The sequence below is a fragment of the Hyla sarda genome, chromosome 5 (assembly GCF_029499605.1).
Source record: "Hyla sarda isolate aHylSar1 chromosome 5, aHylSar1.hap1, whole genome shotgun sequence".
Taxonomy (NCBI): domain Eukaryota; kingdom Metazoa; phylum Chordata; class Amphibia; order Anura; family Hylidae; genus Hyla; species Hyla sarda.
In genome coordinates, this window is record NC_079193.1 from 207,768,093 (window position 1) to 207,783,385 (window position 15,293).

General features: G+C 44.4%; 1 protein-coding gene across 1 annotated transcript in view; it reads right to left on the reverse strand.

The window, feature by feature from the left end:
* The window catches only part of PHLPP1 (PH domain and leucine rich repeat protein phosphatase 1), a 119,680-nt gene extending 106,306 nt beyond the window's left edge, over window positions 1-13,374 (reverse strand). The window contains exon 1 of the mRNA XM_056520998.1: window positions 12,221-13,374. Coding sequence (XP_056376973.1) covers window positions 12,221-13,241 — 1,021 coding nt within the window. The 5' untranslated portion in view covers window positions 13,242-13,374. The remainder of the gene's footprint in view (window positions 1-12,220) is intronic.
* Window positions 13,375-15,293: the final 1,919 nt, after the last annotated feature.

Sequence of the window (15,293 nt, forward strand, 5' to 3'; positions counted from 1 at the left end):
TTTACATTTTAAGGTGGATGAACGCCATACTATTTTATAGTAAATTTGAGTAGCCGTATTAGTCCAGTGATGCAAATTCAAAAAAAATGTTGCAGTATCTTGTAATACCTTTTTATTGGACTAACAGAATTTTGTAAAGACAAGCTTCCGGGATTCCTCCCTTTTTGAAGTCAAAAGCAAATCTAAGCAGAAGACACAGATATGCAGGGGTTAAGAAAATAGATGTGGAGCATTCACACTAAGATAGGCCATAAATTGTCCAGCTATAGGACCATAGACTTCATAGATAATGATGAGAAAAAGGGGGAGGGAGGGGGGAGCAGGGGAGAGACTGTAATTCAGCAGGACAAAGTGAGATGCAAAAGAGAAGACAATCCAGCACAGGTTATAAGAAGTTTAGATAATGCGATAAGAGCTGAAATCCACATTGAGTCCCATGTTTTTGGAATAAAAAAAAAAACAGTATCATTTTAGTACCCCTTTAAATTTAGTTTATAGGGTATGCTCTCAAGTACAGTATCTGCCCCATATTTTTGCAAAATTAACTGCACAAAATATGCAGCAGAGCCTGTACAGGTGAACGTACCCTTACTTTAGTAACCACCACATAATACAGTGCCCATAAAAAGGTAGAAGATACAGGACACGGGATGTGGTCCCTGGAGAGAAAGAATCCCATACTAAAAAGAATCCCATACTAAAAAAGAATCCCATAGTAAAAAGAATCCCATAGTAAAAAGAATCCCATAGTAAAAAGAATCCCATAGTAAAAAGAATCCCATAGTAAAAAGAATCCCAGCCAATGTGTTATATAATGTCCTAATACCCAGCTGGAGTCATATGGCATAACACAAAGTAACAGGTATCCCCTATCTAGTATGTTTAATCAAGTGCCCAGCTTGTTACTACTGGGTGCTGTACCACCCTTTGACCAGAGAAGGGGCTGGCTGCTGCTGCACCCCTTTACAGCCCATTTGACTGCAACTGGGACAGTTGGGACAATTGATACAAAGTTGGCCATTTACTGTGAAGTTATCTTGGTCACTCAGATAAGACACTCACATGTACAAGACAGGACAACTACATATAAGGCAGAAGGTCTGTCGTCACATCTGCGGTGTATTTTAGATTTTCTGACAGCTGGCATTGTCTGGATCCGCGATCAACTCAGTAACTTAAGCGGCTCACAAAATCAAAGCAAGAGAGAGAATCCATTTCCATGTATGTGAAAAGATTCCATGCATTCCAAGGGGGGAGAGAAAGGTCTTGTGCTCATCACGTAGCATTCCTCAAATAAACTCCATGTTTTCAGCAAGTGACTCAATACACCGCCACTGAATGATCAAGATATGGAGTGAAGGAGGCGAGTGTAGCCCAGAGCGGGACAGAATAGCTAATGGTGCTGCGCTACATTTACATTCCTATGACATAAACTGCCGGAACCTCCGCCGATACAACCACTCTATAACCTCTGGCATTTAACAACTTTTCATTTCCCCTTTTAAAATATGCTTACTAGAAAGAATACATGACAACAACTATGATTGTTAACTTTACTGACAGGGAGGATGTGAAGGAATATATCCAAGGAGCAATTTACAACCTCCTGACAATACTACACCAGTCACTCTCTAATCCCATCTGTATATCTCTTCCATCATGTGTGATGATATAGGGTCATGATAAGAGACTACCCGGCTACTGACAGGTCTCCTGCTCCTGTAATAGAATTAAAGGGGTATGCCAGGCCAAATATATATTTGGCCTGGCATACCCCTTTAATTCTATTACAGGAGCAGGAGACCTGTCAGTATATATATATATCTCAACTGGCTCTGGAAAATTAAACGGATTTGTAAATTACTTCTATTCAAAAATATTAATCCTTCTAATAGTTATTAGCTTCTGAAGTTGAGTTGTTGCTTTCTGTCTAACTGCTCTCTGATGACTCACGTCCCGGGACGTGACATCATCATTGAGCAGTTAGACAGAAAACTTCAGTAATAACTATTGGAAGGATTAAGATTTTTTTTTTTAATAGAAGTCATTTACAAATCTGTTTAACTTTCCGGAGCCAGTTTATATATATATATATATATAAAAAAAAAAAAAAAAAAAGGTTTTGCCTGGAATACCTCTTTAATTACACTGCCTAGGCCAGTGTTTCCCAACCAGGGGGCCTCCAGCTTTTGCAAAACTACAACTCCCAGCATGCTCGGAGTTGTAGTTTTGCAACAGCTGGAGGCACCCTGGTTGGGAAACACTGGCCCTGGTGTTGTGGGGGCAGCGTTAGCATCACATATTAGAGGGTACATAGCAGAGACTGATATTGACTGTGGTCGACTAATGGAAACACTTCATATGCAGCGGTCACAACATTAAACAAATGGAAACCTCTTCATGAAATGACACCTTCACAGGAAATGTAAGATATTGTAACTGAGAAACCCAAGTCAGGCTTTATCACTGACATGAGAATGGAATTATATATATATTTTTTTTATATTTTAAAGAAGTTTTGCTTTTTTTTGCATTTCCTGTGTGCATTTACCACTGGGGCACTGGGAGCAGACCAATAGAGTAAACCTTGTATGGAGAACGATCAGTACAGGTGCACGAGAAACAACCTACACTTTAGAAGGTCATTTACCAGAAATTCTCATTTTCCCACTCATTTTTAAATCCTCACGAAATAATGATAACTTATTTTTCCATCTACAGACCCATAACAGGGCTTGTTTTTTGCAGGACCTACTGTACTTTGTAATGACACGCTTTATATTTCCATAACATACGATCCAAAACAAGAAAGAAAAAAAGTGTGTATTTTTATATTTATCAAGGCTACTACTGCCGAAACATGCAAATGTTGTGATGTGGTGGTTTTCTTTTTTCCCACATTACGTGGTTGAGCTAACATGTTATTTTGATACTTTAGGTCATCCTGATCATAGCAATACCAGATTTGTTTAGTTTCCACCACATTTTATTTTATTTTTTTTATTCAGAACTTTAGATTTTTTTTTATTGCCATTTTCTGACCCCTGTAACTTTAAATTTTTTCATATACCAGGCTGCATGAGGACTAATTTTTAGCACCATAATATGTATCAGTACCATTTTGGTATTTTATCGCTGTTTATTTTTTTTTCTAGTATGTTATATAAAACTGCAATTCCAGATTTTTTTTTTTTTTTACTTCTACATCATTTACCACACGGGATATATAGAGGTAACATTTCAATAGTTCAGACAAGAACGCGCTGCAGCGGGTGTGGTCCACCACACTAGCCCACCAGGGAGAATTTACATGTCCCTTTAGACGCCGCTATCAGCTTTGACAACAGCGATCTAAAGGGTTAGTAGCCGGCCGTGGCAATCACTGCATGCCGGCTTTTAGCGGCGGCACCCAGCTACTCCAGTCAGGAGCCCGCTCCATATACCCTGAGCGCCGCCGTACTTGTTGGAGGCTTTCAGGCCTGAAAAATTCACTGGCTGTCCCTGGCGATAGGATTTCCACATCCCTGTATATATGCCCTATGCCTAATCCCTTCCTAAATGCTGCAGGCTGCAGCAAAGCAATAGTTGTCATTTCTCCCTCAAACAACACGTGACAATGTAATACATGATCAACAGTCTTTGCCAAAGCAGAAAATGTCCATTGCTGAGGCATTCCATCTCTATGGCATCATGTATCCTATCTAATACATATGAGGTCATTGGTGACATGGGGTCCGACATTTTATATTCCCTACCATCTACACTGGGAGCCCTCTAACGTCATGCCATGTGATTTCACTAGTGGCACAGTATAATAGTTACTGAATGACAGACAGCAGGATCCCTAGGACAGGGCATTCATACATGGCCAATACTAGATTTTCATTACGGTCCTTCCAAAGCATAAACGCTAAACTGACGGACAACTTTATTACCCTCTGTAAAAACACATTAGGTGTGGGTGCTATAGGTAAAAGGACAATGGCGTCTAGATAAAATCTAAACGGCCCCCGTCAACATGTTTCACTACCGAAGTAGTGTTGTCAAGAGGCTTATGGGAATGTCCATTAGCCTCTTGACAACGCTACTTCGGTAGTGAAACATGTTGAGGGGGGGCGTTTAGATTTTATCCAGGCACCATTGTCCTATTATCAAAGGCATATGGGTGTTCCTGCAGGCGCCCTGTATTGCCCAACAGTCACATATCATTTACTTTGATTTTCACAACTAGGACAATATGGCGGATGTTGAATTCTAGACAGTTTAATGTGCAGAGACAAAACAATAAAGATTGCACTTTTAATAATTCTTAGGTATTTGGTAAATAAGGTTTTTTTGGGGGTTACCCAAGGTTAACCTATAAAAAAGTGGTTTAAGTTTCCACTCTCCAGAGTCTCCATTTGTTTTCTTTTTGTGGCTATAGGTAAAAGTTCCATAGGGGAGCCGCACCTTGTCTGCTCTAATGTCTTCAAGCTAAAGTCCAAAGCCGAACCATAAGACCCCAGGGACGGCCATCAATAAGCAGAACCTGGAGGAGTAGTAACAGGTTTTTATGAATGAAAAGCTGGTCTCTCTTCTGGTCATTCATCCCATTACTCTTCATTTAGGTTTCATGGTTCTCAGTTGATTCTTGCTAACAACTAACCAGAATGTGTGTGACTTATCCAAACTGGCGCTCCTTTACAAGGCACTGTTTTGGGCAATGCCATTTTTTGGGCATAGTAGTGGTAAAGTAGTGTAAGCAGAATTCTCTGTTGTGGAAATTCTGTTGTGTCAACGGGTCCCTGGAAGACCCATTCACACAGCGGAGCTCCTGAGCGCAATTCCACATGCAGAAATACCGTAGTGTGAACGTACCCTTATGCAGTATGTACAAAGCCAGTAGAACACCGAAAAAGGACTTACCTTAGTAACCCTTTAATACGTAGTGGAGATCATATAAAAGTTTACAGGTCACTGACATTCGTAAACAGTCATGACTCACAACGTGAGGATCTCTAGCTCACAGGGAAATGAAAGGACAGGAGCTCTTTTCTGCTACTTTATGAGCATCATGAACAAATACCATGGCTAATTCCCAACAACTACAAATAATCATCTACAGGAGGGTTTCCCAACCAGCGTGCCTGCAGCTGATGCAAAACTACGACAGCCAACGGCCTAGTGACACTAGAAGCATACAAATACAAAACCACAGCTTCCATAGCAAGTCCTGTACACACTAACCAAGATGGCGCACTAGGTAGTGTCCGAACAGCATAAATTCCCTTTAAAGGGGTACTCCACTGGAAAACATTTATTTTATTTTTTTTAATCAACTGGTGCCAGAAAGTTAAACAGATATGTAAAATCTTAATCCTTCCAGTATGTTTCAGCTGCTGTTATGATCCACAGGAAGTTCTTTTCTTTTTGAATTTCCTTTCTGCCTGACCACAGTGCTCTCTTCTGACATCTGTACAGAGCAGCATATGTTTGCTATGGGGATTTTCTCCGACTCTGCTGACACCTCTGTCCAGTATAAGAACTGTCCAGAGAGCACTGTGGTCATGATGTCAGCACAGAGCTCTGTGTTCCAAAAGTTTCCTCTGTAGTATTCAGCAGCTAATAAGTACTGGAAGGATTAAGATTTTTTTAATAGAAGCAATTTACAAATCTGTTTAACTTTCTGGCACCAGTTGTTAAAGGTAAAATAAAAAAAATACAATAAGTTTTCCACCAGAGTACCCCTTTAACCCCTTAAGGACTCAGGGTTTTTCCGTTTTTGCACTTTCGTTTTTTCCTCCTTACCTTTAAAAAATCATAACCCTTTCAATTTTCCACCTAAAAATCCATATTATGGCTTATTTTTTGCGTCACCAATTCTACTTTGCAGTGACATTAGTCATTTTACCCAAAAATGCACGGCGAAACGGGAAAAAAAATCATTGTGCGACAAAATCGAAAAAAAAAACGTAATTTTGTAACTTTTGGGGGCTTCCGTTTCTACGCAGTGCATATTTCGGTAAAAATTACACCTTATTATTCTGTAGGTCCATACGGTTAAAATGATACCCTACTTATATAGGTTTGATTTTGTCGCACTTCTGGAAAAAATCATAACTACATGCAGGAAAATTTATACGTTTAAAAATGTCATCTTCTGACCCCTATAACTTTTTTATTTTTCCACGTACAGGGCGGTATGAGGACTCATTTTTTGCACCGTGATCTGAAGTTTTTATGGGTAGGATTTTTGTTTTGATCTGACTTTTTGATCACTTTTTATTCATTTTTTAATGTTATAAAAAGTTACCAAAATACGCTTTTTTGGACTTTGGAATTTTTTTGCGCGTACGGCTTAATTAATGATATATATTTTTATAGTTCGGACATTTACGCACGCGGCGATACCACATATGTTTATTTTTATTATTTTTTGACACTGTTTTATTTTTCTTATGGGAAAAGGGGGGTGATTCAAACTTTTATTAGGGAAGGGGTTAAATGACCTTTATTAACACTTTTTTTTTACTTTTTTTTTTGCAGTGTTATAGGTCCCATAGGGACCTATAACAATGCACACACTGATCGCTCATCCTGATCACAGGCGTGTATTAACACGCCTGTGATCAGCATTATCGACGCTTGACTGCTCCTGCCTGGATCTCAGGCACGGAGCAGTCATTCATCGATCGGACACCGAGGAGGCAGGTAAGAGCCCTCCCGGTGTCCGATCAGCTGTTCGGGACGCCGCGATTTCACCGCGGCGGTCCCGAACAGCCCGACTGAGCAGCCGGGATACTTTCAGTTTCACTTTAGAAGCGGCGGTCAGCTTTGACCGCCGCTTCTAAAGGGTTAATACCGCACATCGCCGCGATCGGCGATGTGTGGTATTAGCCGCGGGTCCCGGCCGTTGATTAGCGCCGGGACCCACGCGATATGATGCGGGATCGCGGCGCGATCCCGCTTCATATCGCGGGAGCCTGCGCAGGACGTAAATATACGTCCTGCGTCGTTAAGGGGTTAACTCCTTAAGGACCAGGCCAATTTTATTTTTGCATTTTTGTTTTTTCCTCCTCGCCTTCTAAAATCCGTAACTTTCATATTTCCATCTACAGACCCATATAAGGGCTTGTTTTTTGCGTGACCAATTGTACTTTGTAATGAAACCTCTAATTTTACCATAAAATGTGTGGCGAACCCAAAAAAAAAATTTTTTTAGGGAGGAAATTTCAATGAAAACCACAATTTTGCACATTTTGGAGGGTTTCTTTTTCACACTGTACAATTTAAGGTAAAAATTACATGTTTTCTTTATTCTGTGGGTCAATATGATAAAAATGATACCCATGGCTAGATACTCTTATATTTTTGTACTGCATAAAAAAAAAATTTAAAACTTTTTGTACAAAATCAGTAATCTAAAATCGCCCTATTTTGACCACCTATAACTTTTTCATTTTTCCGTATATTGGGTGGTATGAGGGCTCATTTTTTGTGCCGTCATCTTAACTTTTTATCGATACCACATATGCATATATAAAACTTATGATTTTTTTATTCAGTTTTTTTTTTATTTATTTTTTTATAAAATGTGACAAAAAAGCTGCATTTTTATTTTATTTATTTTTTATTTTTATTTTTTTACATTTACGCCATTTACCGTACGGGATAATTAACATATTTTGATAGTTTGGACATTTACACATGCGGCGATACCAAATATGTTTATTTTTTTTTTAAATTACGCTTTTTGGGGGTAAGATTGGAAAAACCAACAATTTTTATTTTTATTGGGGTAGGGAATTTTTCCCATTTTAACTTTTTTTTTAACACCTTTTCATGTCCCAATAGGGGACCATCTATAGCAATCATTAGATTGCTAATACTGTGCAGTGCTATGCATAGGACATAGCACTGATCAGTATTATCGGCTATCACATGCTCTGGTCTGCTCGATCACAGACCAGTGCAGGAGACGCCGGGAGACGGACGGAGCCAGGTGAGGGGACCTCCATCTGCCATTACAGATGATCGGATCGCGGCGGCAGCGCTGCAGGCGATCCGATCATCTATTTTATTATGTGCATTTCCGCAGATGCCGTGATCTGTACTGATCACGGCATCTGAGGGGTTAATGGCAGACATCCACACGATCGCGGATGTTGGCCATTACCGGCGGGTCCCCAGCTGCTGATAGCAGCCGGAACCTGCCGTGTATGACTCTAGCACCGCTCCGATGCTCGCGGTCATACACAGGACGAAAATTTACGTCCTGGTGTGGGCAGTACCGCCAAACCAGGACGTACATTTGCGTCCGTGGTCGTTAAGGGGTTAATTCTGCATTTGGACACATTTCCTCTAAAATACGTTGAAGGTCCTAGATCAGTGGTGTCCAAACTGTGGCAGTAAGTCAGTGTTTCCCAACCAGGGTGCCTCCAGCTGTTGCAAAACTACAACTCCCAGCATGCCCGGACAGCCAACGGCTGTCCGGGCATGCTGGGAGTTGTAGTTTTGCAACATCTGGAGGGCCACAGTTTGGACACCACTGTCCCAGATCCTATTGCCTACATTCCTCTGCTGTTCAGACTAGCAACACGGGACACAGCAAACACATGAAAACAAGTATTGTCTGCTACTTATCTAAGGAACAAGCAGCAGATTCTATCAGGATGAAAGCTCTCTGCCTGCATCAGGTCAAATCCTGGAATTTGGGACAAGTCAGACCACTCTAAGCTAGTTTTCCTTTCTGAAATGGCCCAGCAATATGAATGTGTTATAGGCATAAACTGTAGAAAAGGTGTACTAGGTGCACTAGCTACCTGGCCCCCAGGAATAATCCTGCAGTGGTTTATAAATAAAGTATGGCCCAGCAGCTTCTATTCACCTCTGGCTGGTGCCCACTCCTTCATGTTTCCGAGAAGAGCAATCATGGCAGGACCTGTTGGCACAGCCAATCACTGGTCAAGACAACACTGCTTCAGCTAGTGATTGGCTAAGGCTGGGTTCACACCACGTTTTCAGCCATACGGGACTGCATAAGGCTGGGGGGGGGGGGATCTAAAATCGGGCGCTCCCATATCCCTGCCGATGCGGCCGTATGTAATTCATTTCAATGGTCCACTACGGTTTTAGGTCCGGTGGGAAAACCGCATTTGGGGCAAAAATGAGCTGACCGGAGTCAGCATTTCCCTCCGGTCGGCTCACTGAAAAGAATTACACATGGGCGGCATACGGCAGGGGTATGGGAGCGCCCGGTTTTAGCATGCGGTGCCGTATGGCTGAAAACGTGGTGTGAACCCAGCCTAAGCTGGCAGGTCCTACTTAAAGCACCGTGGGAATCGGCAGAGGCAAACAGGAGCTGCAGGTGAGTAGGGGTAGGTATGTTTTGTTTCTATTTCTAAAGAAGAGGACCTAAAGAACATTTGGATGACAGTGCGCGAAGGTGTATGGGCACCTTAAAGGGGTACTCCGGTGGAAAACTATTTTTTATTTTTTTTTAAATCAACTGGTGCCAGAAAGTTAAACAGATTTCTAAATTACTTCTATTAAAAAAAAAAATAATAATAATAATTATCTTAATCCTTCCAGTACTTATTAGCTGCTGAATACTACAGAGGAAATTATTTTCTTTTTGGAACACATAGCTCTAAAAAAAAGATGCAATAACTGGTAATAACGGATGATAACCGATCACCATAATCCGTTATTTTTAATGTTTTTTTCTTTAAAAAACCTGATGTTTTTCATCCGTTATTACCAGTTAAATTTTTTTTTTTAATCAGGTTTTTAACCCTTTTTTGTAAAGCTGTACTGAGCATGCTCAGTACAAAAAAAGGGATGTTAAAAAAAAAATCTGACAATAACTGATGATAACGGATGTTTTTTTTTTAACATCCGGTTCCCATAGACTTCAATGTTAAATTTTAACGGCCGGTTTTTCACAATTTTTTTTTGCCTGACCAAAAAATAGTGCATGCACCGTCTTTTGTACCAGCAAAAATAACTGACATTAGTAAAACACGGACATGCCTGATGCCAAAGGATGTTAAAAAAAAAAAAATATGCCATTTTACATGAATGGGATTTTTTGACGGCGGTTTTCAGGACTTTTTGCCGGGAGTAATAACGGAGTTTTTTTTTTTTTTACAGGATGATACCTGTAGTGTGAAAGGGGCCTTAGGAGAGCCACAGATTGGGAGAAACCCCATCTTAGGGCATGTTCACATGTTAGGGTTTTCCTTATAGCTAGAATCTGCAGCAGAAATCTAAGGGTATGTTCACACTGGTTAAGATGTTCGCGGAATTCTCGCTGATTAAATCAGCTCAAAATGGAGTTTTTTTCCCGCGCGGAATTCAGCACGAAATGAAAGGGGATAGGACACACAATAAAATGCGCGAATTCCGCACGGAAGCTGGGCAGACTGCCAAAATTTTTTACATTTACTTCTATGGAGTTACGAGCCGAATTCCGCATGAAGAAAGAACATGTTCATTCTTCATGCGGAAGGGAATTATGTGACAGAATTCTGCGAGCGGAATTTCCTCAGTGTGAACTGAGGAGAGGAAAGTTAACTATGGGGTATATCACTGCTGAATGAATTGGAGAGGAATAAGCCAGCAGAATTACTCGCTGAAATTCCTCTCCAAACCCACAGTGTGAACATACCCTAAGGGTGAACACCGTGACTGCTGCGGCACAGGTGCCCAAGACGTCCTCAGATCCCATAAGGATCAGTTCCAATGTGGTCAGTTAATCTGATCCTCAGCCAATAGAAATGTTCTGTTTAGCATCGGATTCACGTGAACGGGGTCACGGAAACACCATTTATTTGCTTTGGAGTCTATGTAATGATTTGTCAAACCTTGAACATCTCCATAGTCTGGGTCCACGCGGGCATATTGGGTCCGTATTATGGCCTCTAAGTCTAGGCTTGACCGCGGGTCTGATGACCTGAACTGTTGGACACCAGTCCTGTTGTGATGCCAGGACATGCACCCATAATATGCCAATGTGAAGACGGCCTTACAGTGCTTTGATTTGTCCTACACTCCTTCGCCATCGTCTACGTACCCTATGCCCAGCTAGTAAAAGGTGAGAGAACACAAGGCCAAACCACAGCCAAATATTTGTCAACGCATTAATGATTAATACCACCCCAGCAAAATGTGCTGATAACCAGTAACCGGGCACAGCGATTCCTCCATTCTACCACTACCAACATATATGGCGACTGATGGATCAGGGATATATAATCTGGTGCACCCTGGCACAAACTAAGCAACGCCTCGACCAACGTGTCATGCAGAGCAGTCTCACGCCCCTCCAAATTTCTGGATGGTAGGATTCCTATAAAGGACTTGTCACCCGCAGTACCTCTCCAGGCTGCTGAAACAACCACTTCATGCCAATCATCAGACGTTTCTTTAGATTGTAGAACTGCTGTCAGATGCCAAGGCAAGGTGGATCCGTGTACATAATCCCATTCTGCACATTGTAGTGCCATGTGGACTTCACACATTATATGCCCACTTTTCTCTAGATGGTAGAACCACTGTACTCCACGTGTTGCCAGTCATCTAGGCAAGTGTGCCCAAACCTGGCCCAGTGTTTCGCAACCAGGGTGCCCCCAAATCTTGCAAAACTACAACTCCCAGCATGCCCGGACAGCCTTTGGCTGTCCGGGCATGCTGGGAGTTGTAGTTTTGCAACAGCTGGAGGCACCCTGGTTGGGAAACACTGACTTAGCCTTGAGCTGTCCAGACATGCTGGGAGTTGTAGTTCTGCAATAGCTGGAAAGCCGAAGTGCCCTGTTGTAATCTCTAATAGAATCCCAGAGCAGTGTTTTGGCATAGCCTACCCAAGCGTTTGCCAAACTGTGCCTCCAGCTGTTGCAAACAAAACTCCCAGCATGCCCGGAGAACCTGTCCGGGCACGCTGGGAATTGTAGTTGGAGGCACCCTGGTTGGGAAACACTGACTTAGCCTTTAGCTGTCCAGACATGCTGGGAGTTGTAGTTCTGCAATAGCTGGAAAGCCGAAGTGCCCTGTTGTAATCTCTAATAGAATCCCAGAGCAGTGTCCTGGCATAGCCTACCCAAGCGTTTGCCAAACTGTGCCTCCAGCTGTTGCAAACATAAAACTCCCAGCATGCCTGTCCGAGCACGCTGGGAGTTGTAGTTTTGCAACAGCTGGAGGCACAATTCCTTCCCATCCCCAGGGCAATCGTTCTCCCGTGTACCTGCATAGAAGCGGATGAGGCAGCCGATCTCGGGCTCCATGCCCTCCTCCTGCACCCGGCACAGGTCCCGGAAGCCCAGCTGGAAGAGGTAATCGTTCTGCACCAGCAGCGGCTTCTCGTGAGGCTCCAGCCGGCGGCTGCTCTCCCCGTGGAACTGCACGTACAGGGCGCCCGGGGGCTGCACAGGGCTCCGCGGCCGGGCAGGGACGGTGACTGCAGGTGGCGGCTCGGCGTTCAGTTCTTCCACGGAGGATGAGGAGGAGGACGCGGCCCCGCAGTGGAAGAGCTCCAGTCCCTGGCACACGGTGGGGCTCAGGGGGTCCTCCGAGTGCAGTCCGTTCAGCTCGTCCGTGTCCCAACAGTCTGCGGTGCCCGGGCGGCTCAGCTTGTGAGGGGTGCCCACCCAGGTGCCAGAGCCCGAGAACATCTCCCGCTGGTCCTCACCCGCCGTATCGGGGGTCTGGCCCAGCACCCGTAGAGCCCCGGAGGAGCCGCCCGGCCGCAGCAGGCGCGCAGCCACCTCCCCTGCCGTGGTGTCCAGTGTGCAGAGCAGCGGCCTGAGGCTGGGGGCCGGGTGGCGCTCGTAGATGTGCAGGCAGCCCCTCCGCAGCTCGCCGCGCACCCACTCCCTCTCCGCCGGCTGCAGCTGCACCCACTGGCGGTACTTGAGCAGGGTCTTCCTGTCCAGGCTGCGGGTGCCGGGCCCCAGGGTGGAGGGGGCGGCGGCCGTGCCCAGGGGGTTCGCAGACAGATTCCTCTTCAGCCGCCGTCTCCTCCGCAGCAGCAGCGCAGAGTTCGCGGTCCCAGCCGGGGGCAGCACAAGTGTCGCGCCTCCCTCCATCCCCGGCCGCTTCTTCTCCCCATCTGCCGCCGGCTCCATGGACCGTGACGCGGAATCTTCCAGAGCGAGCATTGTACGGGCTAAGCTGCCCCGGCTCCGGAGTGCGCCATCACGGGGAAGATGCTGAGGATCGGCCGCTCCGTCGGTAATAGCAGGAGATGGGCAGCCCCGCCGCTCCATACACTAGGGGGCGGAACCTTCCTGCCAAGCTCATGCATATTAAGCAGCAGCGGGAAGACGCGGCCTGTCACTGGGTCAGCACTACGCCAGGCCTGTCACTCTAACGTCCCGGTCCGCGCAAGGCAGCTCGGGACTTGTAGTCCTTGGCGGGAATGTGTGGGGTGTGTCGCCCTAGCCAGTCACCTCACGAGTTCTCACGGTGTGTCATCCCCTTCCTCATAATAGACTAGTCCATGTTTGGAAACCGAGCCACAGTCTGACAGATTAAACCATTGTCCATGAAGGGGGTTTGGACGCCCTAATGTAGCTGAACTAGGGGCACAGTTCTTTACCACGCAAGCCAGAAGTAAAGCTGGCTGGAGGAATGAGACTATAATACAATGTTTTCCAATTATGGTGCCTTTAGCTGTTGCAAAACTACAACTCCCAGCATGCCCAGACAGCCTTTGGCTGCCCGATTATTATGGGAGTTGTAGTTTGGCAACAGCTGGAGGCGCCCTAAGGCTATCTTCACATTGCAGAATTTTCCAGTGGACAATCAGCAGACAGCAGGTGCCAGCAGAATATTCTGGTGCCAGGACGGCTCAGAAATGCGCCATCTTCACGCCGCGGAAACAATGGGACTCTGCTGCAACAAATTTTCCAGGTGGAATTTTTCTGCTGGATTCCGCTCGGAAATTCTGCGGTGTAAACAAGGCCTTATTTGGAAACGCTGCTATAATAGCTTGAAAGAAAACTATTGCAAGTGTATCTGCTGTGATCATGTGATGGCAACGTTGACCATAGATGTAATGTTGATAGTTGTCTGCCATGTCCTTTACCAGATCATTCAATAAGGGCCTTTGCACACTGAGTAAATCCGCATATTGATCCTAATGGGATTCCGCTTTTTAGCACACACTACGGAGGTTCTGTAGAGGAACTGCCAACACTGATCCGGGTTCCACTGAAATAGTAAACGTGTTCATTCTTTCTTTGGAATCCATTCGGAAAAGCCCATTTGTCAATTGGGCTTTTATTTCCAACATTTATGTCCGTGGTAAAATTCCAAAGAATATAATTGCCAAATCCGGGCACTAAGGATCAGCGCCGAGGAAATTCCTCGCAGAATTTTCTCAGTGTGCATGGGCCGTAACCAGTGATCTGGTAACATTGTTGATCAGCTGCGTTAGGCTGGGTACTCACTACTATTGTTCCTTCGGCTATTCTCTTATCATTGTAACAGAACAATGGAAAAAGGGGCACTAGCAGATCCTTTGCTTGTCAGGCACCATGTCAGAAACCCTACTGACCCTAATAAAGAGAACCTGTCATGACTTACATGCTGCCTGAATCAGAGGCCATCAGGGTGTCCCCCAGCAGCTTCTCCCTGCCGCACCAGCCTTGATGGATAAATCTCTCTTTATACCGAAACTGGGAGAGGTCTATGAGTCAAAGCTGACATGAGAGGCAGATGCCACCTCGGACTACCCTGATGACTTGTGGTCCTGACAGGCTTCCAGCATGGCATCTGGCATTAAAGGGGTATTCCAGGCCAAAACTTTTTTTTATATATCAACTTGCTCCGGAAAGTTAAACAGATTTGTAAATTACTTCTACTAAAAAATCTTAATCCTTCCAATAGTTATTAGCTTCTGAAGTTGAGTTGCTTTTTTCTGTCTAACTGCTTTCTGATGACTCACGTCTCAGGAGCTGTGCAGCTCCTATGGGGATATTTTCCCATCATGCACAGCTCCCGGGACGTGACATCATCATTGAGCAGTTAGACAGAAAACTTCAGAAGCTAATAACTATTGGAAGGATTAAGATTTTTTAATATAAGTAATTTACAAATCTGTTTACCTTTCCAGAGCCAGTTGATATATAAAAAAAAGTTTTTGTCTGGAATACCCCTTTAACCCCTTAAGGACGCAGGACGTAAATGTACGTCCTGGTGAGGTGGTACTTAACGCACCAGGACGTACATTTACGTCCTATGCATAACCGCGGGCATCGGAGCGATGCCCGTGTCATGCGCGGCTGATCCCGGCTGCTGATCGCAGCCAGGGACCC